The sequence below is a fragment of the Alnus glutinosa genome, chromosome 14 (assembly GCF_958979055.1).
Source record: "Alnus glutinosa chromosome 14, dhAlnGlut1.1, whole genome shotgun sequence".
Taxonomy (NCBI): domain Eukaryota; kingdom Viridiplantae; phylum Streptophyta; class Magnoliopsida; order Fagales; family Betulaceae; genus Alnus; species Alnus glutinosa.
The window spans coordinates 5591329-5615509 of NC_084899.1; the positions used below are offsets into that span (position 1 = coordinate 5591329).

At 33.5% G+C, this 24181-nt stretch overlaps 2 protein-coding genes across 4 annotated transcripts; both read left to right on the forward strand.

The window, feature by feature from the left end:
- The first annotated feature begins 7739 nt into the window (after nt 1-7739).
- On the forward strand, nt 7740-14625 carry LOC133857346 (palmitoyl-acyl carrier protein thioesterase, chloroplastic). 3 transcript variants are annotated; one of them, XM_062292583.1, is made up of 7 exons: nt 7740-8194; nt 9255-9805; nt 9939-10072; nt 11470-11583; nt 11975-12146; nt 12286-12354; nt 14039-14625. In XM_062292583.1, exons 2-7 carry the CDS (start codon nt 9305-9307, stop codon nt 14306-14308), a joined length of 1260 nt encoding a protein of 419 aa, XP_062148567.1. In that variant the 5' UTR covers nt 7740-8194; nt 9255-9304; the 3' UTR covers nt 14309-14625. The 3 variants fall into 3 exon arrangements, with proteins under 3 accessions (XP_062148567.1, XP_062148566.1, XP_062148568.1); XM_062292582.1 differs by having other exon boundaries at nt 7744-8076; XM_062292584.1 differs by lacking the exon at nt 7740-8194 and adding an exon at nt 8967-8987.
- Nucleotides 14626-19759: 5134 nt separating this feature from the next.
- On the forward strand, nt 19760-23345 carry LOC133857297 (auxin-responsive protein IAA1-like). Its single transcript, XM_062292506.1, has 5 exons — nt 19760-20119; nt 20767-20951; nt 22312-22423; nt 22890-22957; nt 23060-23345. The coding sequence occupies exons 1-5, from the start codon at nt 19848-19850 to the stop codon at nt 23101-23103; spliced, it is 681 nt and encodes a 226-aa protein (XP_062148490.1). The 5' UTR covers nt 19760-19847; the 3' UTR covers nt 23104-23345.
- The last annotated feature ends 836 nt before the right edge of the window (nt 23346-24181 follow it).

Genomic DNA, 24181 nt, shown 5'->3' on the forward strand with positions numbered 1-24181 from the left:
ATACAATATCATATATTCTCCTACCATATCTGATCACAATTATATGAAGAGTACATTCTCTAACGCCACTCACACTTCAACCAAAAAAAAAAAGTTAAAAATAAAGAATCATGCCCTTCTTTTGATAGGCAAAAAAGAAGGAAAATGTGATGATCATTGTTAAATGCCTTCTTGAAACTATACAGAATCTGTCGTGATAGGCAGGGAAGACCAAATTTTGGTTTTTCTTTCTTATTATTATTATTATCAAGTTTTGGTTATATACCATTCCGACTATTTCTACTTGGAGAGCAAGAAAGTGAGGAAAGGTGACAGAAAATTAGAGAAAATTGGCAAAACAATTCGAGAGAGAGACCGAGACTAAGACAGAGAGTCTGAAAAAGTAGATTAAGAACTTATTGGTGGAGGAGCAGCAGATGAACCATCGGAGCAACATCATTCAGTGGCGTTGGGGTTCGGCCTAGGCGGTGGAGGTGTGGTCCGGCTCGGGCGGTGTGGGGTTCTAGTCTCTTTTCTCTCAAATTGTCTGGAAGGGATATGGTGTTTCAGCTGAAAGAAAAGATAATATAAAGAAAACTAAAACTGAATAATAAAATAGAGACAAGAGATTTACGTTATTCGGTCTATGACCTACGTCCCTACGTCCATATAGTAAAGTCCTAAGGCTACATTTTGATCTTATTCCAAGACATGCGGATTCTATTTATAAGAAAATTAAAGAGAATTTTGATAGATAAGTATGATAATCAAATCAATATCATCAAATCTAATTAATAGGATAGGATATAACAATAAATACAATAAATCTCTATAATCGAATACCCTAATATACTCAAAACATCATCAACATTTGATTTTCTTATTTTTAGCACTCGTGAGAACTGGCAATGCCAGTTATGTTACGTGACTGCTCGCTGACTTCCTGAAACTCCTAACTCAGAACAGGAAAAGCATAAAGAAGTCAACTGAAAGATGTCGTCAATCACACATGGCCATCATAGTTTGCGAATTTTGATGAATCAGGCATTTGGGGAAAAAACAGCACATGAGGCTCAACAAGTCTTAACAAAACATTCCGGCTATGTTTGGCAATTAACATGCCATGCCACGGTAGTGGGCAGCCATTTTTTATCTTTTTATTTTATTTTTTTTCCTCACTTTTTACATTTTTTAATAATAATTAACATCAAAATATTTTTACTTTTTTCACTTTTTATATCACATTAATAATTTTTTTATTACTATTTAAATAAAAAATTCACTAAAACACAAAAATTTTTGTGAAAAACTATACAAAACTTTTAAAAAATAACAGCATCATTTGGCAAATGCTTGTACGGAATAGGGTAGTGGGTTGTTAATTTTGGAATTAGTAAAAAGTGATGATGTGATATAAAGTAAAAATAATTTTTATAGAAAAATGAAAAAGTTTTGTATTGTAGTGAATTTTTTTTTATTTGAATAGTAATAAAAAATTATTTGTGTGATATAAAAAGTGAAAAAAAAAATGAGATTGTTTTGATGTTGATTATTATTGGAAAATATGAAAAAGTGAAAAAATAAAAAATAAAAAAATAGTACTTAAGCACTACTCTGTCCATAGCATGTCTTTGCCAAACAAGGCCAACAATCCACTATTTCAACATGACAAATTACTTGCCAAGCACGGCCTTAGTACTCGTGGCCGTGGGAGTGGGACCTCGCAGGGCATTAGCTAGTCTGATTGCACCTCCCACTTTCGGTTGCAGGCGTACTTTGACTAAGAATGCTCGGACAACTCTGCAACTGCAGAAAAGGACAGAAATGCCTTAGGGCTTGTTTGGTAAGTAATTGTGTTGTGGAATATTTGTATGTTGTATAGTAAGTGGTTTTTTTTTATTTGAATAGAAATAAAATATGATTGATGTGATATAAAAAGTATAAAAAAGTTAAAATGTTTTTTATTTGAATTTTTTGAGATAAATAAAAAGAAAAAGGAGGGTTAAGAATGGTTTGTCAATCAAGCCCTTACTGAGTTAGTAGGAAATTTTTTTTTTTTAATTTTTTTTTAAAAAATATCATGTGTTTTTAACGAACTAGAAGTACATATTTTTAATAATATATATTTTATAATAACATTAAAAAAAAAATGTATGTTCTTATTTACTCAAAAACTATATAACACTTTTTTTTTTCTTTTTAACAAAATAACCAAAGTTATCGTGCATTAATCTAAAGAGGGTCAAAGGCAAATACAGTGAATAGAGGCACATTAACACTTTATACACTAAGCCAAAAAAACCTCATTTGGGTGCTATCTACAAATAAATAAATAAATATAATACTTTTAGAGACTAAATTGAAAAGAAATTGGTACAATCCAATTTTTTGTGAAAATTTTAATATCTGAAGAAAAAAAAAAAACATTGTTATACACGTGCCATTACATTCTGAGACTAACAAAGTTTGATTACGTATTATTGATGCAATTGTGTCATGCATTTATGGTAATTCCAGACTTTTTATTTTATTTTATTTTAAGTTGAGATTACCACATCAATATTATAATATTATTGTGTGATTAAAATGTAATTTTTAGGATTACTTATTTTTTTTGTTATAAGTATCTTATATTTTACATGATTTATTATTGATTTAAAATATATATATATATATATATATATATATATATATATATATATATATATCCCACCGCCATACTTGATCAATAGCTTGCTCAGCATGGGCTAGCCCACGGTGACGTGACCCACCTTGATTCACGTCTTCAATTCAATATATTCAAGCTCACCTTTCCCAAAATCCATCACACCCATGCCCCAAACAAACCCAAAACTCAATTATTGTTTCTTTTGGATCCAACTAATGCCTTGATGGTCACATCAAGTTATCACTGAATTAGTCAATTAGATTTGAAGATAACTCAATTAGATTTGAAGGACTCCTCAAAAAAAAAAAAAAAAAAAAAAAAAAAAAAAAAAATTAGATTTGAAGGAGTTATCACAGATTCTATCATTTAGGTCCCCCTTATGTGATTTTCAACAAACAGGGGTTACCAGGGACGAAGGAGGGGGATCCCCTAATTCTTAAGAACAATAAATAAATAAAATAAAATAAAAAAGTATAAAAAATAAAAATAAAAAAGAAGAAAAAAAAAAGCCTATTGGCTCTTAGTAATAAATTTTTTTTACCTCTAACCTCCGTCCAAATAGTTTCTGGCTTTATTCTTAAATTTTATTTTATTTTTTATTTTTTATTTTTTTTTAAGATACATTAGAACCGATTACAACAGGAAATAAAAAACAGAGTAGGGTCTGGGCAACCCAAAAATAAAAATAAGAACGAAATTATGCGAGGGCAATGCTTTCGAAGATGCAAGCCCATTAACTCGAGGCATGGATGCCACAAAGCCGGAGTCACCAATAAAAGTGATTTGGCAAGTGTATTGAGTCACGAGAATCCAAACACAAAAACAAAGATAAATAGTGGGAGAGAGATATAACAACAAAGCCCAAAAATACATAAAAAGAACAACAAGAACAACAGATTCTGATGAAGAGTGGGAGCCGTTCTTGGAGGCATGTGAGAACCAATCGCCGCCCAAGGGCGGCCTCTCAACAACAGGGAGAGCCGGAATCTTTTGGAGCCACCGGGGGCTGAAGCGGAAGGTGGAGGAGGAGGCAGGCGTGAGCTCCACGCGCCGGATGTTAAGAAGAGCGTTCGGGCGTGTGGGAAGCACGCGCCGACCTCCAGGCGACGATGGAGGTGGAGAAGACCACCGATGGATTCCTGAGACTTTGGTGAACCTGTTGCCAATGAGCATGTCTTGAGAAAGAGGACGGAGGTCAGAAGATCCAAGTCCAAAAAACCAAACACTAAACACCAAACACCAAACGTTAAAAACCTTAAAACATGGTAGGTAATGGGGATAGATTCAAATAAACACAGCTGGTTAGAAGAAAGCAAGTAGAAAACTGAAAAATAGAAAAGCAAGTTTTCTCCCACGTTTCTAAATAGGACAAAAAGAAGCTAGTCTTAGTCTACTCTCTCTCTCTTATTACTTTTGTGTGGTTTATCAATGAGTTTTGAGGATTTTTTTTTTTTTTTTTTTTAACATGATGAGAAAGTTGAAGGCCATTTTCGGTCTTCAAGAGACAAATGTTTGGTTGATCCAAAAAACGTTGTCATTGACTTTAATCCAAAAAATGTTACACAAATATCAAATAATTAAAAAAAAAAAAAAAAGTTTAAAACGATACAAATACCTCCTTACTTCCAAGCTGTAAAGCATATTAATTAAATCCAAACACATGGTAGCTCTACGTTTCCAAATTCCAAGTTCCAACCCCTAACGAGCCCCGGCTACGATAGCGATCCACGGGCCCACAAAAGGGTTGGCAACAGTAGCGTATTAAAAGCCTTCCTAACGGCTCTTCTTCCAACTGTTCCCTTCATTACAATGCTGTCCTTCAAATACTTCAATAACCACGAGACTGCCATCCCCATCCCCTTCCCCTTGACCGCTGAAACGTCACGAAATGTCGAAACATATCCAATTAAGCTTCCTGGAAGGGAAAGAAAAGAAAAACTGAAAAAGACCAAATGGTCAAATGCCACACGGCCCACACCTATGCAGGACAAAACTTTTTGTTTACCAGCCCACCCTCAAGGAAGTATGTGAACCTCTTTTCTCTTCTTCCTTTCTTTTTTTCCTTTTTTTTTTTAAAAAAAAAATATATATTTTACGTACACTTTGGAATATCCTTGTCTAAATTGATAATAATCAAAATAATAATAATAATAATAATAATAATAATAATATAATGATATAATCTAGATTTTATACATATGTTGCTTTTCATGATGATTGGAATATATTTTGAGAAGAATGAACCATAAAAGTTCGGGTTTTATTCGAGTTTTATACGAATATGTCTCGTTTAATATACTAGCAGATTAATTATGCTCACAAACGACTTATTTATTTTTCGAGCCAAATTCACGAGGAGCTGAACTCATATGAACGTTAAAAATCTCCTTAAATATGTTTGTGTAATTACAATTTGTCAAAACATAATCATAATCAAATAATAACAAAAGACTTGGCGACTTCTGCACAGACAAAGAAACTCATGTCACGGCAAGTCCAAACAAATCTCAGTGAGGCAGGAAGGTTCGTTGGTCTATTGGAGATGACAATTTGGACAACATTTCAAGCAACTTTAGGCACCAATTCAATAACAATTGGTCAAACAAAAGTATGAAACATAATAATAATAATAAAAGAGCACAAATATTGTTGAGCTACTCTATTTGTGAATGTGTAGCATTCAAAACAGACAGGCAAACTAATTCCTTTTATCAACTCCGACAACCTACTAGGAAGAATTAGGAAAAAAATATGTTTGATAAGTATCGATTTTTGTCAAATCGATTTCTAAAGTTAAAATTGTCTTAATTTGCTCTCTAAGATTCATCAAAGTTTAAATTGTCTGAAGATAGATATAAATTTTCTACAAATCGGGTTGTAAAAAATTTCATGTAAACTATATTTAAGATTGACATGTGTCTCTTAGCATGTGAAAAGCACATGTGCTTCTTACATGTTTTTCTAATAGTATTAATAAAAAAAATATGTGCTTCTCACATGCTTAAAAAACACACGTCATTTTTATATGTGGGTTGTAGAAATTTTTTTACAAACCGGTTTGTAAGAAATTTCTGTCCGTATAAGACTATATAGGTAAACTATAACCTAACTCATTTAATTAAACGGGTCATACCATTCAATCATAACCCAATAAATTTATGTTGAGTTTGTATCAAATTCACGAATCATGTAAAACGTTGACGTCCTTAAAATCGCCCTAAGATTTGTCTCTCCGTAAAGAATTATACAATAAAATATTCAATGCAAAATAAAAGCGCACAAAGCAAGCTGGGTTCTTTGTTGAAATTGGGGGTGGATAGGCTAACTATCTCTGAGTAATTCTACATGTCATATAAATGTTTATTAAGTATATAAATGTTTATTAAGTGTCTATCAAATAATAAGGTGGCTTTTGAAATTACCATTGAGCGTGTGATTGATCAAATAATGATTATAAAAACCACCTCATTATTTAATAGACACTTAATGGACATTTATATTACACGTAAAATTATTCAATACCTTTCTTAAAAAAAAAAAAAAAAAAAAAAAAAAAAAAAAAAAAAAAAAAAAAAAACTTTTTCTTTATATTTATGTTTATAATTTTTTATTAATTTTTTTTTTTATTTTTTATTAAAAAAACGCATGCCATTTGACATGCCGTGACATTGTTAACAAAAATTTAAGCCTTATAAAGCGTGGAAATGAACTCCAATAACCAATTTTAAATTCTGAAATTGAAATGGATGGATCCTTGCATGTCCGTCCTAAAAAGCATATTCCTGTGTCTTGGAAAAGAAAGGGAGAAAGACCACGTTCACAAGCATAGTGCTGTAGTTAGCTAGTCCCTCGAAGCTGGCGCCTTGTCTTCTATGCTTGTAGAACCTGCCAGAGGCTAAAAAGTCCCACCATATGTAGCTTACTAATAATAGACTAATAAGAATAGGGACGTAGTTTATTAATTACAAACTAATCTTATACCTAGAAAGCTAGTCTGGTCTTCTGGATAAGAAAAGGAAGAGGAACTTTGTGCTCCCTAGTTTTATTATTGCATTGCTTGCTTAGGTTCAAAAGTTGGGAATTTTATATAATGGCCACTAAAGATTTTGGCTTTATATTATGAGATTGTACACTAAATTTAGATTTCTGTTTCTTCAAGTCACCACACTTGAGCTCATGCAAGAACTCACATTCTAACACTAACTTGTAATGAACTAATGAATTAGAAAAGGCTGCTAAGAGCTAAAGCCAGTTTTGAAATAGTAAAGGCTCAGCTTGGTTCGATTACAACCCTAATTTTCTTTGTCATTATCTGATGGCTTTAGTGTAAAATTAAATCAATGTGCTATTCCTACATAAAATGAACAACTATTTTTCTCCTTTTTGAGAGGAATGGTTATTCCTCATCTTGTGGAATAAACAATGAAATAGGTATGAAATAACCGGTTAATTTCATGGTAAAGTTTGAAGGTTGTATAAAAATTTACTAGTCCTTACGTTGCTTGTCGATTTTGAATCGTGTCGAGACATTGGTATAAAACTACGAAATGTGTTATTTGTACACATACTCACATTTGGTGTCTCATACCAAATATGAGTGTGTGTACAAATATTATTTGTCTAAAATTACATAGATCAATCATAATCTAATCCATTTAATTAAACAGATCAAACCTCCCTATCTAAATCCGCTAATTTTATTTTTTCAAAAATTAGCCACCCTACTTTTGAGCAAAAGGTTTTTTAAAGAAGCTACGTCCGAGCTAGCCAACCAGTCTAAACGACCCCAGTTTTGAGCCAAAGGTTTTTAAAGAAGCCACGTCGGAGCGAGCCAGCCAGTGGCGTAGACTGTTTGAAAAAGTTTTATGCCAGGTTATGCAGAAAGTAAAGTCGCCCCCCATTATTAAATTAAATAAGCTCAAAATTAATTACCAAAGTGATTAAACGAAGGCGGAGCAAAATTCCCTCCTAACTCCGCAGCCCCCAACAATATTTTGTTGCCAATAATGAAATACGTAACAACGAAAAGGGTAAGGGAGGGGCAAAGACGTAAATAAGGTGGGAGAAGTCTTGGGGATGTGGAGCTTTGAACGAGAGGCGGGAGGTCCAAGTGGGTTACTATATATAATCCAGTCTCGGCTCGCCAGTTCTCTACCACCCAACCAATCGCTCGCCCTAATTCCCACATTTTTCTCTTTCTCCCGATTTCTTGCTTTTTTGGAAAGTGATACCAAATTCAAAAAATAGAGGAAGAAAAAAGGAAATAACAGAAGAAGAGCGAGGAACGAGATCGCCAGCCCTAGAACAGACTGGAAAAAAGAGTTTGCGGATCGGAAATGACGCAATAGCCCCTCATTTTTTGCTTATGCCGATTTTTCCCCTTCTTTTTTGTTCTTGAAAATTTTGTTCCGGATTTCTCGCTGGTTAAGGTACGGACGGGGGTATTTTCTTTCGTTTTCTCTCATTTTTTCTTGTCTGATCTGGTGGTGTGGCATTTGGGAATTGGTGGTTCTCGTTGCCCTCCGTTTGGTTGCCGAGAAAGAGGAGGTAATGGGAAGGAAATGGAGAAGTTTGGGAATTTTGAACGTTACGTTGTTGTTTTGTGGTGCTTTTGAATAGCGAGAGATCTGGATTTCAAATTTTCCTACTTTTTCTCTGCAGCCAAACGCGGCGTAAAAGTCGTACCATTTTTATTTTTACAATTCAATTTTTTGGATGAAATGGAGGGGTACAATGGGGAGAAGATTGGATTATTGGCATGATTTCTTTTTTGTTTATATTGCGATGCATAAGTTTCCAAATATGTTAACGAAATGAATTGAAATGATTTGGCCCTCGCTTGTGATGTTTTGTAGTTTTCAGGTCAGATCTGCTCTGCTTTTGGCTCCATGTTTACGATGATTCTGCATTAGATAATATTCTTGATTTTTTATTTTTATTTTTTTTAATTAGTGATCGCCTTATCTTGTTTTCTTTTTCTTCTCTTCCATGGGTTTGATTTGCAATCAGAATCGATATTTTATTTTCTTAGGAATTAGGAAATTTTCTTTGGTATTAATCCCTTCTGTTGTTCCGTTTGGTTTTGGGCAAGTATAGAGAAGATAACAAAAATGCGCAAATGCTTGAGCGGCTCAAAATTATTTTGGAAATAAGATTTTTGTAACTTTTTTTTTTTTTTTTTTTTTTTTTTTTTTTTTTATATATATATAATTTTAAATTGTCCTGGAACCTGTTGTTTCCAAGCATGATTTGGTTTTTTTACCCCCCTAAATTCCCTGAAACAGGTTATTCTTGAGACGTTTACTGGTAAAAGGATCAGCACCGTATACATCGCGTACTTGTATGTTTTTGCCGTCATTAAAAACGGAAACTCGCGTATGACATTTCGAGTAATTTTTGCTTTTGCTTTTACTCCTCCTCCATCTGACCCCGTACAGAACGTGGGCGTTATATTCGTTGTGTAATTCGTTGAAGGAATTGAAAAAATTAATTTTGCTATAGCTATCTATACGGTTTTCACTGTTACGTGTTTCTGTCTGACGCGTGTTTGTGAAGATTTCCAAAACTTGGTTGTACAAATTTCACTGACAAAGAGAGAATTTCGCAGGAATTGCTGACAAGCTTTAATTGTCTCCGCTGGTCTTAAAGGAATTCACAATGGTTGCGACTGCCGCTACTTCCGCATTTATTCCGGTTCCATCTCCATCTCCGGACTCTGGCGCCAAGGCCACCGCAAAAAAGCTTTCGAATTTGGGAGGAATGAAGTCGAAATCTGCTGGGTCCTCCGGTGGCTTGCAGGTCAAGGCAAATGCCCAAGCCCCTCCCAAAATAAACGGTACCTCGGTTGGTTTGACAACGCCAGTGGAAGGTGTGAGGAATGAGTGTGAAACGTCCTCGCCTCCCCCCAGGACTTTCATCAACACGTTACCTGATTGGAGCATGCTTCTTGCCGCTATCACCACAATCTTCTTGGCCGCGGAGAAGCAGTGGATGATGCTGGATTGGAAACCCAGGCGGCCCGACATGCTTATTGACCCTTTTGGTCTAGGGAGGATTGTTCAGGATGGTTTTGTGTTCCGGCAGAACTTTTCTATTAGATCATACGAAATAGGTGCTGATCGGACAGCGTCTATAGAGACGCTGATGAATCATTTACAGGTATTATTGAAATCTTCTAATCTTATCATTTTGTTTTCGTGGAGAGATATAGTTGTGTCATAATCTTTTAGTGTGATAGTTTGTTACTGAGATTTCTTCTTCACGAGCTGTTTTCTTCTGTTTTTGGCTGTAGGAATCTGCCCTTAATCATGTTAAGGGTGCTGGACTTCTTGGTGACGGTTTTGGTTCAACGCCAGAGATGTGCAAAAAGAACCTGATATGGGTGGTTACACGGATGCAGGTTGTGGTAGATCGCTATCCTACTTGGTAAGTCACAACTTCATGAGTTTGCCCTTTGGCAGTTGAGCATGAGCTGATGATTTGTCATTTATTTATGTAGTTTATGTTTTGTGCGGCCATTTTTCACATATGACTTGGATGATTTTATCCAAAATTGCAACCATACCTCATATGAAGTTCATAGTGCTGGCCATGTAGCAAAGAATTGGCTCTGTACTTAGCTCTATTTACTTAGTTTTGTATGTTCTCTAAAATTTTGAGGGTGATGCCTAAAGGTTATAAATCTGTATCTGAAAAGCTTGTATCCTATTTGTGGATTCTGCTGGAATGGTTTATTTCTTGGGGGTATTAGTGTGGGTGTGAAGCTAAACATATTATTTAGGTAGATTTTGTGCACTCGTGATAGTTGACTCTTAATTATGAATGTGAAGTTCTTGTATAAAAATAAGTATTAACAATAGAAAAGAATACAAAATAAAAAACTTGTGGATTGGATGGGTCCCGCCATTCCTAAGAATTTTATCTGCTCGTGCTTAAAATATTTGTTTCATTATGATTCTGAGTATGGTGTAATGGAATCTTAAAGCATAATTGAGGCCCAAATACATAATATGAACCTGCTACATAAGAATTCTTCACATCTTATAGTTATAAAACCAAAGGCGGTAGAAATAATAGGTTTATAATTATGGGTGTATATGGTAGTCACTAGATGTGTTCTAAAACTCAAGATAGTGATATAGTGGTGAATATTCTTTTTCTTATTCAAACAAATGGAGAAAGAATGAGCGAGAGAAGATGAATGTTTTCGAGGGATGGGTCAGTTGATATAGACATAGTCTATCCTCCTTTGGAAGACATGATAGACAAGTTTAAAAGTACCATAGATAGGTTTTTATGGAACATTCAATCTGTGATAGGGCTTCAGCTCAAGATAAAACCAAAAGCCCAAAAAAGAGACCAAAAGAGGGTTGCTTTGATGTAATATATAGATATGAGTTTGGGCTCCTATGTAGAGTTGACATTTGTGAGGGATTAATAAGCTAGGGATGCTATACAGTTGCCCTCATTTCTGTCTGGCAGAGTAATTCTTCTGCTATGTGTATGATGTATTTTTATGAAGTTCCATTCCAATTTGCTTAGTTTAATTAACTTCCTTAGAAGGGAAAAAAGCTCGACACAGACGGCAACTACTTAAACTCCCTCGAGTATGATGGTTAACATTTCAAAGCCTCTTAAATAATAAATATGTTTTTGTTAATGTATAAATTTTGGAGCCAACTGCATTAAACTAATTTTGTTGCACTGAGTGTAAGAACTTTATGGAACATTATCATGGTTGGGAAGTGACAGGTTATAAATTGATTTGTAGTGGGAGAGTGGTCATTAGTGATTGATGGATTTAGTTTATTTTTGTCTTACAGGGGTGATGTTGTTGAAGTGGACACTTGGGTTAGTCCATCTGGAAAGAATGGTATGCGGCGTGATTGGCTTCTACGGGATTACAAAACTGGCGAAATTCTTACAAGAGCCTCCAGGTAGGATATTATTTCAAGATTTTGATCCTTTTACCGGGAAAAAAAAAAATTATTTGTGCTCCTGACTGATAAAAACTTCAGCGTTATGTAACTTTTGATATATGCTAGCATGATGGTGTTTGAATGGGGAATATAATTATGTTACATTAAATATCTTATACTGTGGTGATGACAATCAAAGCAATGAAACGTATAATTTTTTTCTGTTTGTCATTAATTTTCTTCAGATGATTCTGATTGTAGAAGTGTTAAGTGTTTTCTATGGGATATATTGTAATGAACTTCCTGCATGTCAACATGCAACATGGTGTTTTGTATACTCTAAATATTATTAGCACAACTGATTGTTCAGGATCACAATGATTGTGTTTTTGGTTTTGATGAATTGCAGTGTTTGGGTGATGATGAATAAAAAAACAAGGAGGTTATCTAAGATTCCAGAAGAAGTTCGAGGGGAAATAGAGCCTTACTTTATGAATTCTGCTCCTGTTGTGGAAGAGGATAGCAGAAAACTACAAAAGCTTGACGATAATACAGCGGACTATGTCCGCACTGGGTTAACTGTAAGTTGATTTTTTCGTTTGAAAATTTCAATTGACATTTGTTCTCTTTCCTTTATTTTCAAAATTACATCTGACTTGTGGCACACGTGCTGCTTTCTGATTGGCATATAATTTTTTTTTTTCCCTTTTCAATTTGCAGCCTAGATGGAGTGATTTAGATGTCAACCAGCATGTTAACAATGTGAAGTACATTGGCTGGATCCTTGAGGTAGATTTCCAAGTGAATTCCCTTTTTAGATCATCCCCTTGCACTCCCCCCTCTCCCTCTCTCTTGCTCTTTAATATTGTCCTTTGTTGGATGCCTGTTTACTAGATACAATATGCATGCATGCTAATAATACCCTACCCAGTACAAAGATGGTCAGCCAGATCAAAACTCTGAATGAAATGTGTAGTTGAACTGGGTCTGACCAGAATATCCTTATCTTGGGTTTAATTTGTTCAGAAAAGTTTACAAGCCAGCAATAACTGTACAAACCTGTTCTGAGTGGTACTGTTTGGTTCCCTAATTTTGAGAAACAGTTGAATGTGTAGGCTTAGAAATGATTATTTAAGTTTTGAGTTTGTCTTTTAGCCAAATCACATTCCAAAGCTCTAAATATAAACGTTTCAACCTCATTGTCTAATTCTTTAAGGGTATGTTTCCAATACTCAGTTTTGTACTTTCCTTAGATATAAGGGGTGTGTTTGTCAAACATTTGTGATTGTGGAATTTTTGTAGTAAAAAGTTTGAATAGTAATAAGAAGTGATTGATGTGATATAAAGTATATAAAAGTTTGAAATTGTTTTATAGAAAAGTGAAAAAGTTTTATTTTGTAGTGGGGTTTTTTTTTTTTTGAATAGTAATAAAAAATTATTGATCTGATATAAAAAGTGAAAAAAAAAAAAAAAGAAAAAAAAAAAAAAGAGAATGTTTTGGATTTGACTTTTTTAAGTGAAGTGAAAAAAATAAAAGAGAAAGTTGAAAATATTTGCCAAACACCCTCAAGTTCTTTTCCCACTGACCTCCATTATTTCCAGGCTGTATAAGTCCATTTGAAGCAATATACTTGTCCGGTTATCACTTTGGTTGTCCAGCAAGGTTTAAGTGCAGCATGAACATGTGTACATCTGTCTTTCTGAAAGTATATACAACTTCAGTGAACCACGCCATGTGCTCATCTGTTTTTGTGAAAGTATTCATTCCTTGCCTTTTGCCACATAATAATGTTTGCCTTTTAGCTGTCATGTTTTACTTATCTTATTGACTAATTGCTGGAAGGGATATTCCTAATACCATCCGATGTAGCCCTGCAATACTTTGTTTGGTATTCTTTTGGCTATATCTTGTCAGACTACAATCTGTGCTAAACCTTCAGTAATCAACGTTTATATTTCAGCATTATTGCATTGCAAACTATAGAAAACATATTGTTTCTTAGTCCACACTGTTCTTTAAAATCTCCCCTGGTTTAATTAGCAATAGACGTTATTGTTTCAGCTTTGAGTTTGCAGTTCCATATTCTTCTCGTAAACCCCATTAATTTTAGGATGTGTGAGTTCACAGTACAGTGGCCAAGAAAGTAAAAGATTATACATTAATGAAATATCGTTGTGTAGCGTGTTACTCTTGATAGGCCGGTACCGACCTCCCATTGTAGCTAAATTTCCAGATAAAATCCCACAACCGTTTGCTTTGAGGCAACTTTCTCGTGCTTTTGAATTAAGGGTTTACAATGAGTCTTGAACATATGCCCTCATCCTTCACGAGATGAGGAAGAGAGAGTGTCATTTTAAGATAAGAGTTATTAGTAGGCATGTCAAGTGTTTAATTATTGGAACATTGATGGATTGCCAGAATTTTTTCCTTCAGTTTTGATTGAACTGTTTTTCTTTTTTTTTTACCTTGCAGAGTGCTCCATTGCCAATCTTGGAGAGCCACGAGCTCTCTGCTATGACTTTGGAGTATAGGAGGGAGTGTGGGAGGGACAGCGTGCTGCAGTCTTTGACCGCCGTCTCCGGCACTGGCGTTGGTAATTTGGTGAATTTGGACGACATCGAGTGCCAGCACTTGCTTCGACTTGAGGATGGGGCCGAGATTGTGAGGGGGAGGACTTTGTGGAGGCCCAAATATGCCAAAAACTTTGGGACCCTTGGTCAGGTTCCAGCAGAAAGCTCTTAATATATGAGTGCTTTGTAGAATCGTGCATGTGTTTCTTGGATTTACATGCGTTTCTTCTCTATATATATAATATATATATATATTCCTTCTCTTTTGTCTTTCTTTTGGAAAGGAAAGTCAGTCCCGTTGTAATTAGCTCTTCCTGGTACTCTCTTGCCTGACCTGGTTGGTTGGTGGATGCTAGAGGATCGATATCTGCATTTCTGGCAGCAGTTAACCTTTAGCTGTGTGGGATGGCTGGGCGATTTGTCTTATTTGTTGGAATGGCATGTATATTTTTTTTAATTTTAATTTTAATTTTTTTTTTAATTTTTAAATATTCTTTTCTATTTAGAAACGGCAAAAAAAATCCATTTATTGCTGCAGGGAATATTGATGACTTGACTTGAAATATCGTGGCGTTTAGATGTAACAGCTTGTATTCATGGTTTGTCAAAAAGAAATAGATATTTATTTCGGCAATTCATGTCATGTTATATTGAATGATTTATGTCTATATAAAAAAAAGAAAAAAAAAGAATGACTTATGTCGCTATTAGAGTCATCTTACTTTGGCCCAATAGGCCCATGGATTTGGATTTGGATTTTACCTGCATCAAAAATAGGGATGTAAACGATGGGGAAAAAAGACCATCCTAAATTTCCAGCCAAAATGCCCAATGGGACTAAAAAGATGCCTATATCCTCCACAGATATTCTGGTTAAGCAGATATAAAACATGAACAAATAACTAGTGGGGGCATCGAAAACAAGAACCAAAAGAGGAGAAAATAAGTAAGTGTTGGTAAAAAAAAAAAAGAGGAGAAAATATAAATTTGATAGGGGTTTACATGTGGATATCCGTGCTGTTATTTGTGATATTTGCGCGGTTATTTACGATATTTGTACTTGCATTCGTAAAATGTGAATATTACTTTTAGATTTCTGTATTTGCATCAATTTTTTTTTATTATTCGCATCTACGTTGTTATTGCAATTATTAAGTGTGATTATTATTCACTATCAGCAAATAAGTAATGACGTAATGTGCCTATTTTCAACGCTTTTAAAAATAATTTTGACTGATTTTTAGTCTTTTAGGCTTGTTTTTAAAATATAATGCAACACCACAAATATGTAGATCCGAGAAAAAAATGGGATGATTAATATGATCTCAAAATATTCATGGTAATCACAATGCTTACAAGAGTACTCTTAAATAAATAAATAAATAAATTTACAAATTCATAACATAAAAAACATAAATTGTCTAAATATTATATATTGATATGTGAAATCTATATATATATATATATATATATATAAAGATATTAAAAAATATATATATTAGATATAAAAGGTATGCAGATGCAGTTATTATCCGCATTCTTATCATCATAACCTGAAAACGATATCTGCAGCCGCATGTATGGGATAGTTGCGGATAGCTGATGTGAGCAGTTAATATCCGTCTGCATGTACATCCCTAATATGTGATGTGTGAAAAAGAAATTTTATATATATATATAGTATTAAATCTATAACATTTTGAGGAGGTGGCAGTTGATTCAAAGAATGGTGACAGAATCTTAACACATAAATTGGAAAATGGGAAAATTAAAAGGGGAGGACTGAGGAGGGTGATATTGGTCACAAGTGCATGCATGATGCGATGGAAGATATAAGACTATCCTATGCATTATATTACTACGACCGATGCTTCTATCAAAGGAACATAATCAATGATGCATTGCACTTATCATACACATACACATACACATGTATCTATATACGCAAGAACTTACCTCAAATTAACTAAAAATGAAGAATATGATTAAAAGGAAATATATATTAAATTTAACCATATTTTCTACTACACTCATACATGCACATGAAGACACAACAATCCCATCGATCGCCACCACGGGACTTCACATGATTAGGCACCAATCCCAACTGTAGAAGACTACAAAAAACAAAAAAGAAGACCCGGCAACAAGATGAACTAAACATAGAATTAAGATATATTAGAGCCCGTTTGCACTATTTTGACTCTAATTTTTAATTTTACAGATTTAAGACCATAGTTTACTAAGATTTTAAAAATGTAATACGTACCTTCATCCATTTTTTTTTTAAAATAAATAAATAAATAACAAAAATGATATGAAAATATAATTATCTCATTTCTATTTTTTTATTTTTTATTTTTTTTTAAAAAAACATGATTTGGGTGGCTCCACCCCCTTTGATCGGAGTGGTCGTGAGCTACCCTTCTCTGACCAGGATGGTTGCTCTTAAAAAAAGGGTGGCTACAAACCGGCTTCCAATTAAAATCATTGCCTTGATTATTATTATTTTTTTTTTAATTTTTAATAGAATGATATAATTGTACTTTTTTTTATGTCATTTTTGTTACTTATTTGTAGTAGAAGAAGAAAAAAAAACAAATATAAATCTTAGATTTAAGATCTTCATAATATATATATAAAATTAAATAATATATTAATACACAAATCATAACAGTTATGTTTGTTAATGTATTTGATAGTGTTTTATGTTTTTCAATTTTTTTTTAAAAATATATATATATATATATATATATATATATATATATTAATGTGACACAATGATAAAAAAAATTATTTTTAAAAATATATTATAGCGGAGTCTACATTTTTGAATATATTTTTATCTTTTATCTTTTTTTTTTTTTTTTTTATCGAATACACCTGTTTATTTTGAGAAAATCCATACAGTTATAGAGCCCAACTTTAAAAAATGGAGGTGATAGAAGTGGGTAAAGCCGCGTGCGGCTACCGGCATTGCAGTGAGAAACAATGAATAGGAAAAAGACAGGCTGCCGGCAATGCCAACAATGCAACATGCGATTGTCGGACTCCTTTGACCTCAGTCCTCAAACCTATTAACACACTTGTGTCCCGGAAGTATATGTACCTTAAACAACTCCCGGTCAACTTAGTATATGAGCTGCAAGTCTGCAAAAATGCAACCTGATTTATATCAAATCTATATTTTATAATCCTGTTTAACTGTCTCAATCATGTTACCGTTTTTTCTTTTTTTAAAAATATTTTATGCCTAAATCATGCTACGGTCTAATAAATTCATTTCCTTCTTTTCTTAATCTAGGACTCAGAGTTTGTAATCAATCTTTAGGATTATGCCATTGCCATGTCTTCCAAATTATAAAAAAAAAAAAAAAAAAAAAAAGGTTAAAAATTAAAATGATGAAAAGAAAGGGAATATTGATTGATTGGCCATTTTCTTCCGACCAAAGCAACATATGTGGGTGGCCGATCATTTCCAAACCTATTTTGTGAGTGGTTGACCGCCTTTTTTGATTTCATTTTTCTCATTAATTTAACTCTTTTTCTTATTTTGTTAATGTAACAAGATTGATTGTTCATTAAAAACGAATGGTCGGTATATTAAGTAGGTTGACGATGAGGTTTCTTCTTGGGTTGGGAGGTGGGAGGGATGATAATTAATTATAATCACAATAGGGAATCATCTCTTGCTTTACATGGCCGGATACACATGCAATTAGAGATTCATTGAATAAGCTTATGGATTTGCAACATTGGGTTTGATATTTTATTCTGTGGGCTGTTGCAGGTTTTGGAATATGCCTTGTATTTACCATCAAGGAATCGTCTTAATTCTATTATAATGTTGTTCTTGTATATACGTTCATATATACCTAGAGTTTTTACTTTAACAATATTTAGCCTTTGAAAAGGTTTTGGCTTTCTTAACAAAGTGCTATATATATATATATATATATATATATATCAACCGGAGGAATCTTGAATATTTAGGCATGAATTGATAGAGGAGTGGATGTAGGTAGTATTCGGTCATTGCTGCTATCATTGCTACACTTTCTCGGATTCCTACTTTGAAGTCCAATTTCAGGAAGGAGTTGGCATTGGGATTTGTCCAATCACATATACATTTATCCTTATTCACAACTTTAATTTGTTGATGAAATTAGATATCAAAATCATTCTTGTGCCCGCTTCAAATACCATAATGCACTATTTAGGGTGGGGTTTAGTGGTCTCAATGAAATTTTCAAACTAGTCAAGTACATGCACATTAACGCAACACGAGTTTGAATTTCACAATGAAAATTTCTATGCCTGATTAGTGTAAATCACCATGAATCTCATTGAGATCTTGATAGGGTTGGGTCAGGCTATGGCTCAATCGAACTTGAGGGAGCCTGCAATTCCCACCGTCTATGCCTCTCTTGTAAGTGACAGTCACGACTAAATTAATAGAATAACTACTCTGATCGCCTCTTCCTGTCTTTTTTTATTAAGAAAAAAAAAATACATTGCATTGTAGGCAAATACCAAATGGGATTTTCTCGATATAAAGTGTGTTTGCCCCCCACGCAGGCCAAATGCCTGTTTGAAAGCATTTTATCTCATTTGGGAGTGCATTTGATAAAAAATTAGTAGTTTGAAAATGTGAAAAAATACACGTTTTCACACATCAATTAGGGAGAGCATTTTAAAAATGAACGATTTTTAGGGCTAAATTGTCAGAAACAACACGCTTTTATGAATTTTGTCAAACGGTTAATTTCATTTTTAAAAATCAAATATTCATTAACTTCGTTTTGAAATTATAACTTTTTTAGGCCACACATTTTTTAACTACTAAATCAAACACATAATTAAAAAGTAAAGATATTAGGAAAAAAAAATTTAAAAAACAAAACAAAACAAAAAGGCCTTTCAAGGCACAAAATGGTACTACTGTTTGCCTTACTTACGTTTTAAAATAAAAGTAGGGTCATGCTCAATTTAGGTAAAGTTAAAAGTCTACAATTCATATTATCTTTCTTTTTTGTCTATTTTAGGGTGAAATTTGTACTCTTTTGCTTGTATCTATAATTTATAATATTATTATTTTCTTTTTAAGAATTTCTTTCCCTATGTTCAGACTGACAGATTTTGAAGAATTAGGAGTTAGAGACAATAGCAATATTAATTTACACAAATAATGCAACAAACGATGAACTCTTCTATTTAGTAACAAATTAAATATACCAAAAAAAAGAATAAAAATAAAACAAAATGAAGTCCTTGTGCCTAGATTCTGATTTTTAATTGGATTATGTTATGAAATTCTCAATGTTTATATCTAGTAGCTCATAGCATAACCTCACTTTTGTGCTATCAAATTATTAATTAATTATGATTTTTTTTATTTTTTTTTTATTTTATATTATTTATATAAAAGTGCTTTGAATGATTCTTTCCAGACCTTTTTCAAATATTGTATTTCAAACGCGAATTAGTGTGTGGGAGAAATAAAACTGAACTGATTGAATGAACCGACAGATTGGCCCAAACTTCAAAGTTTGCTGCTATCACAGTACGCACGTGGCCTCATCTCATTGGCCTCCCTCCTCCTTTATATTCAGGACCCGAACATCCACACGTTCACACAGTAACAGCACAGGCTACAAAAAAAAAAAAAAAAAACACAGAGAAGCAGCGTTTGATCCCACGAGCCTCACAGTATGCCACCGGAGACAACCTCGGAGCTGTCGGAGTCTGACGTCACCAGCACCATCTTCAAGGAGACGGAGCTCACCTTAGGATTACCCGGCGAGGCTCGTTCTCCGGCTCCCAGTCCCACCGGAGGAAGGACCTGCACGAAACGTGGATTCATCGAGACGGTGGATCTTAACCTGGGGAGCTCTACTAGCAAGCCGCGTGGCAAAACTCTTGCTGACGAGGATGACAAGTCGGAGATTATTGTCACCGGTGCCGGGAAAGCCCCAGCTGCAAAGTAAGACTAGGTTGCCGTACTTTTTGCGTTTTTTCCTCTGAAGTTATTCATTATAAATTCACAAAAAGATGTGTTCAGTTTGTGAAGAAGAAAGAACTGTTTACACAACATTTTTCTTAAAATAATTTCCTAAAAAAAGTTTTTACCAAAAAAAAAATCCACTCATGAATCAAACGTTGCATGCTTTTATATTATATTAGGTTATTATTATTGATATTTCTACACAAATTAATATAACTTGACCTTAGAATAATACATGAAAAAAAAAGTGATAAAAAGAAAAAGAAAAAAAGGGAATTGGATGCTTTAATTCGTAACGTACGTGTATTATAGAATTGAAAAGGATTGTCTTTATAAATTATAGATAAGATGAGACATGGGAAAGAAATTAAGAAGAAATTAATGACCAGATAAATGATTCTTCTAGATCTATATATATATATCAATGGAAGAAACAAAGATTTGTTACAGTAAATGCCACGTGTTATGATCTTATATTTCTTCTTTTATATGCATGACCTGATGTTAGCTAGTGATGGATCTTCTTCACGAATCACAATTACTTTTGTATGATTCGTTGGTGAGAGGAATATTATGTGTTCATACATAATTTACGTATTTGTGATCGATCTTTTGCGGTATTGAAGGGCACAAGTGGTCGGGTGGCCACCGGTGAGATTGTTTAGAAAGAAGGCGTTGGAGGGGTCCAAGTACGTGAAGGTAGCCGCAGATGGAGCGCCATATTTGCGTAAAGTGGACCTGGAGACGTACGAAAGCTATCAGGAGCTGCTGAAAGCCTTGGAGCAAATGTTCACTTGCTTCACTATCCGCGGTGAGTACATATTAATTTGTGCATGCAGTACTATTCTTTGCGGTTGATGTGAAAATGCGGATGTGATTATTAATTAGCAATATTTAAATTTGTATATATAATGTAATTATTAATTTTAGGTATTCGTATTTGCATGATCATGACATATGAGAGAAAATTGGTGTTTTGGATTATTATCTAAATGTATATGTAAGATTAAATAATTCGGTTATTTTAATATAGAAGTTTAAATAAATTAAAATTTTATTCATTACAAATGATAATGGATGCGGACGGTTATTATCTGCCCGCATTTTAACCACTAGTTTGTGGAATAATCGACATCTCTTGCAATACATAGGCTATTGCATGCCTCTAAAATCGACCGTCATTCAAAATGGGACAAAACATAATAGAGAAAAAGAAGTGGGGTGCAAGCTAGAGGTCGTTGTTAGGGGTGATGAACCACCTACTTTTTTTACCGAAGTGTTTTGGCTACCCTAATTAATTAAGATCAAGTTGGAGGCCACAAAGAGTAGTTCCATTAATGTCCTCAAATCCGCCTTTTAAAGTAGTCAAACTACCCTCTTTGGCCGTGCATGAGTGGTTCGGCCATTTTCAAATTGTGTATTAAGGTTGGCCGAACCAATTCATGTAGCCCCAAATTTGACATTTTTAAGGTGACTGAATCACTTTTATGGCCAAAGTGAATAGTACAACTACTTCTAATGGTCACTCTGAGGTGACCGAATTACTCTGTGGCTAAATGGTGAATTGGCCACTTCCAATTAAAAGTTAGCTTTGAGGTGACCGAACCATCCTCATAGCCAAAAGGGATAGTTCAACCTTTTCCAAAGGCTGAGTTAAGAGTAGTTGAACTACTTCCATGGCAAAAGGGTCGGCCACCCCTAAAGATTTTCACGTAAGGCAAACCACCCTTTCATCTGTCTCTATTTATGTGTTGTCGTATTTTGAACCATTCATTTTAATGAACGATTCAGATTATATATATATATATATATATATATATATATATATATATATATATATATATATATAACTATTACGTCCCGTTCAATACCTTAAAAATTACACGAGATCTTAATCCTATTATGTGACGATTACCATTAAGTCACATAACTACATTAAGAGATAGTTTTATGCTTAAAACTTTATTAAAAATGACGAACTTTCAATTATTTTAAGACGTGACAACATGTTTTCGGACATTGGAGGATGTCAAAACTATTTTTTTTTTTTTTAGTAGCTTTTGTCTCTTCAATCAAGTTAAAAGTTATAATAAAAGAGAAAAAGAAAAAGAAAAATAGAAAGTATAAAAATTTTATTAAATTGGTAAGCGTATGTATGTTAATTGTTATAGGTAATTATCTTGTGGAAAGGAGGGTTGTGGATCCAATGAAGGAAATGGAATATCTGCCAACGTACGAAGACAAGGACGGTGATTGGATGCTAGTTGGAGACGTTCCTTGGAAGTAAGTCACTGAAATTAATTGTCCTTTTTACCCGCTCTTGTTTACGGTATTTCCCAATATTGCACGCAACATTATAATAATATATGGGTTATAGTACTATTTGTTTTCATTTCTATACCTATTCTGAGAGAAATTCTTTTCTTTTCTTTTTCTTTTTTTCTTTTTCTTTTTCTTTTTCTTTTTCGGGATGGGGTTACTTTTGGTGGGAATTAAAGTTTGGAACACTTTTGTTCATGTGTCCTTTTCTGCAACAAAGTTGGAGAAATTCGGCACGGCATCGGTTATTATGTGAAATGATACATTTATATATTTTTATATATAATTTCATAAATTTGAAGATAAAATGTAAAAATATTAGGATTACTAAAAATTTTGTAATTGTTGGTAATTTAATGAAACTGGCCGGCCTTTTCTTCTATCTAACTTTTATTTTATATGATTTATTTCCCTTCTTCTTGAATGGCAGAATGTTCAGAGAATCATGCAAGCGTATTCGCTTGATGAAAAGCTCAGACTCAGAGGCTGTGGGGTTAGGTAATACATAATTTAATTACTTAATTAAATATTTTTACTTTCATTTTCTCTTTGTTTAATACGTCTGCCATTTTGAATTACAATTGGTAACTATATTTGCAGCTCCTAGAAGTACTCCTCCTCCAAGATGCACAAGCACAAATTGAAAAAGCAAGTGACAAGATCAAGACTGGAATGATAGAATAGAGATTAACCCGATTTTCTTGGTTGGGGAATGAGTGCATCTAGAGTAGAAGAATAAGATAGAAGGCTGCTTGTATTAATTTTTCTTTTTCCTTTTCCTTTTTTATTTATTTTTTTAATGTAAGTTTTCCTTTTTATTTTACTTCGGTGATAACTGATACGTGCCTTCTTGTAATATATATATATACTTTTCAATTTCTTTTTAGTGGTTGTTGTCCTTGCCTAACTAGGGTACGAGTAGGGTTGAAAGGTATTGTGAGGGTCATGCATCTATTCATATCTCTTTTTTAAATTTGGATAGAGTTGAAAGGTCTCGTAAGTCATAACAGTTAACTCCTTATTCGTGACATCTATTTTGATGATTTTAGCTGCTTTATACTGCCCCTTAATTTCTTGGCTTTTTTCCTAAATATAGAGGTTCGGGTCTTTTATGATTCAATGGGATCATTATTCGACACATTGCCTTTTTTCTGTTTACAATTTCGTCGTTATTTATTTTGTTTGGTACTGATTTGGGAGCCCACCTTTATTAACTTTTTTTTTTTATTATTTTGTTGTAACATGTCTTTTTAAGTTAATGGAATGTACTCTAATATATATTGTCATTTCTTAATTCTTACTATTAAAATCTTGCAAACTTGTGGTTAATAGATCACACTTTTATTCGTAATACAAAAATTGTAATTAAATTCCTTTGATAGTTCTTAAAACCCAAAAAGATTACATGTTAGAAGACACAAAGAACAATAGATAAATCATTTCCCGATATTTATATCTATCTTTATAACTTTTATTTATACCAAAACCAACAACTCTTGTAAAAAAAATTGAAATCGGATTTTCTACCCTATAACTTACAATTTGTTGGTATAGTTTTCGGTATGACATTTTAGCTATTTTTGACTAGCCGAGTGTAAATACTCTTACCCAGTTACCCAAATTTTACATATAGTTCTGTTCTTTATATACCAAACTTAGTGAACAACCAAATTTGGGGACTTGAGTATTGTAAATAGCTCCTGTAAAATAATCTTTGTAATA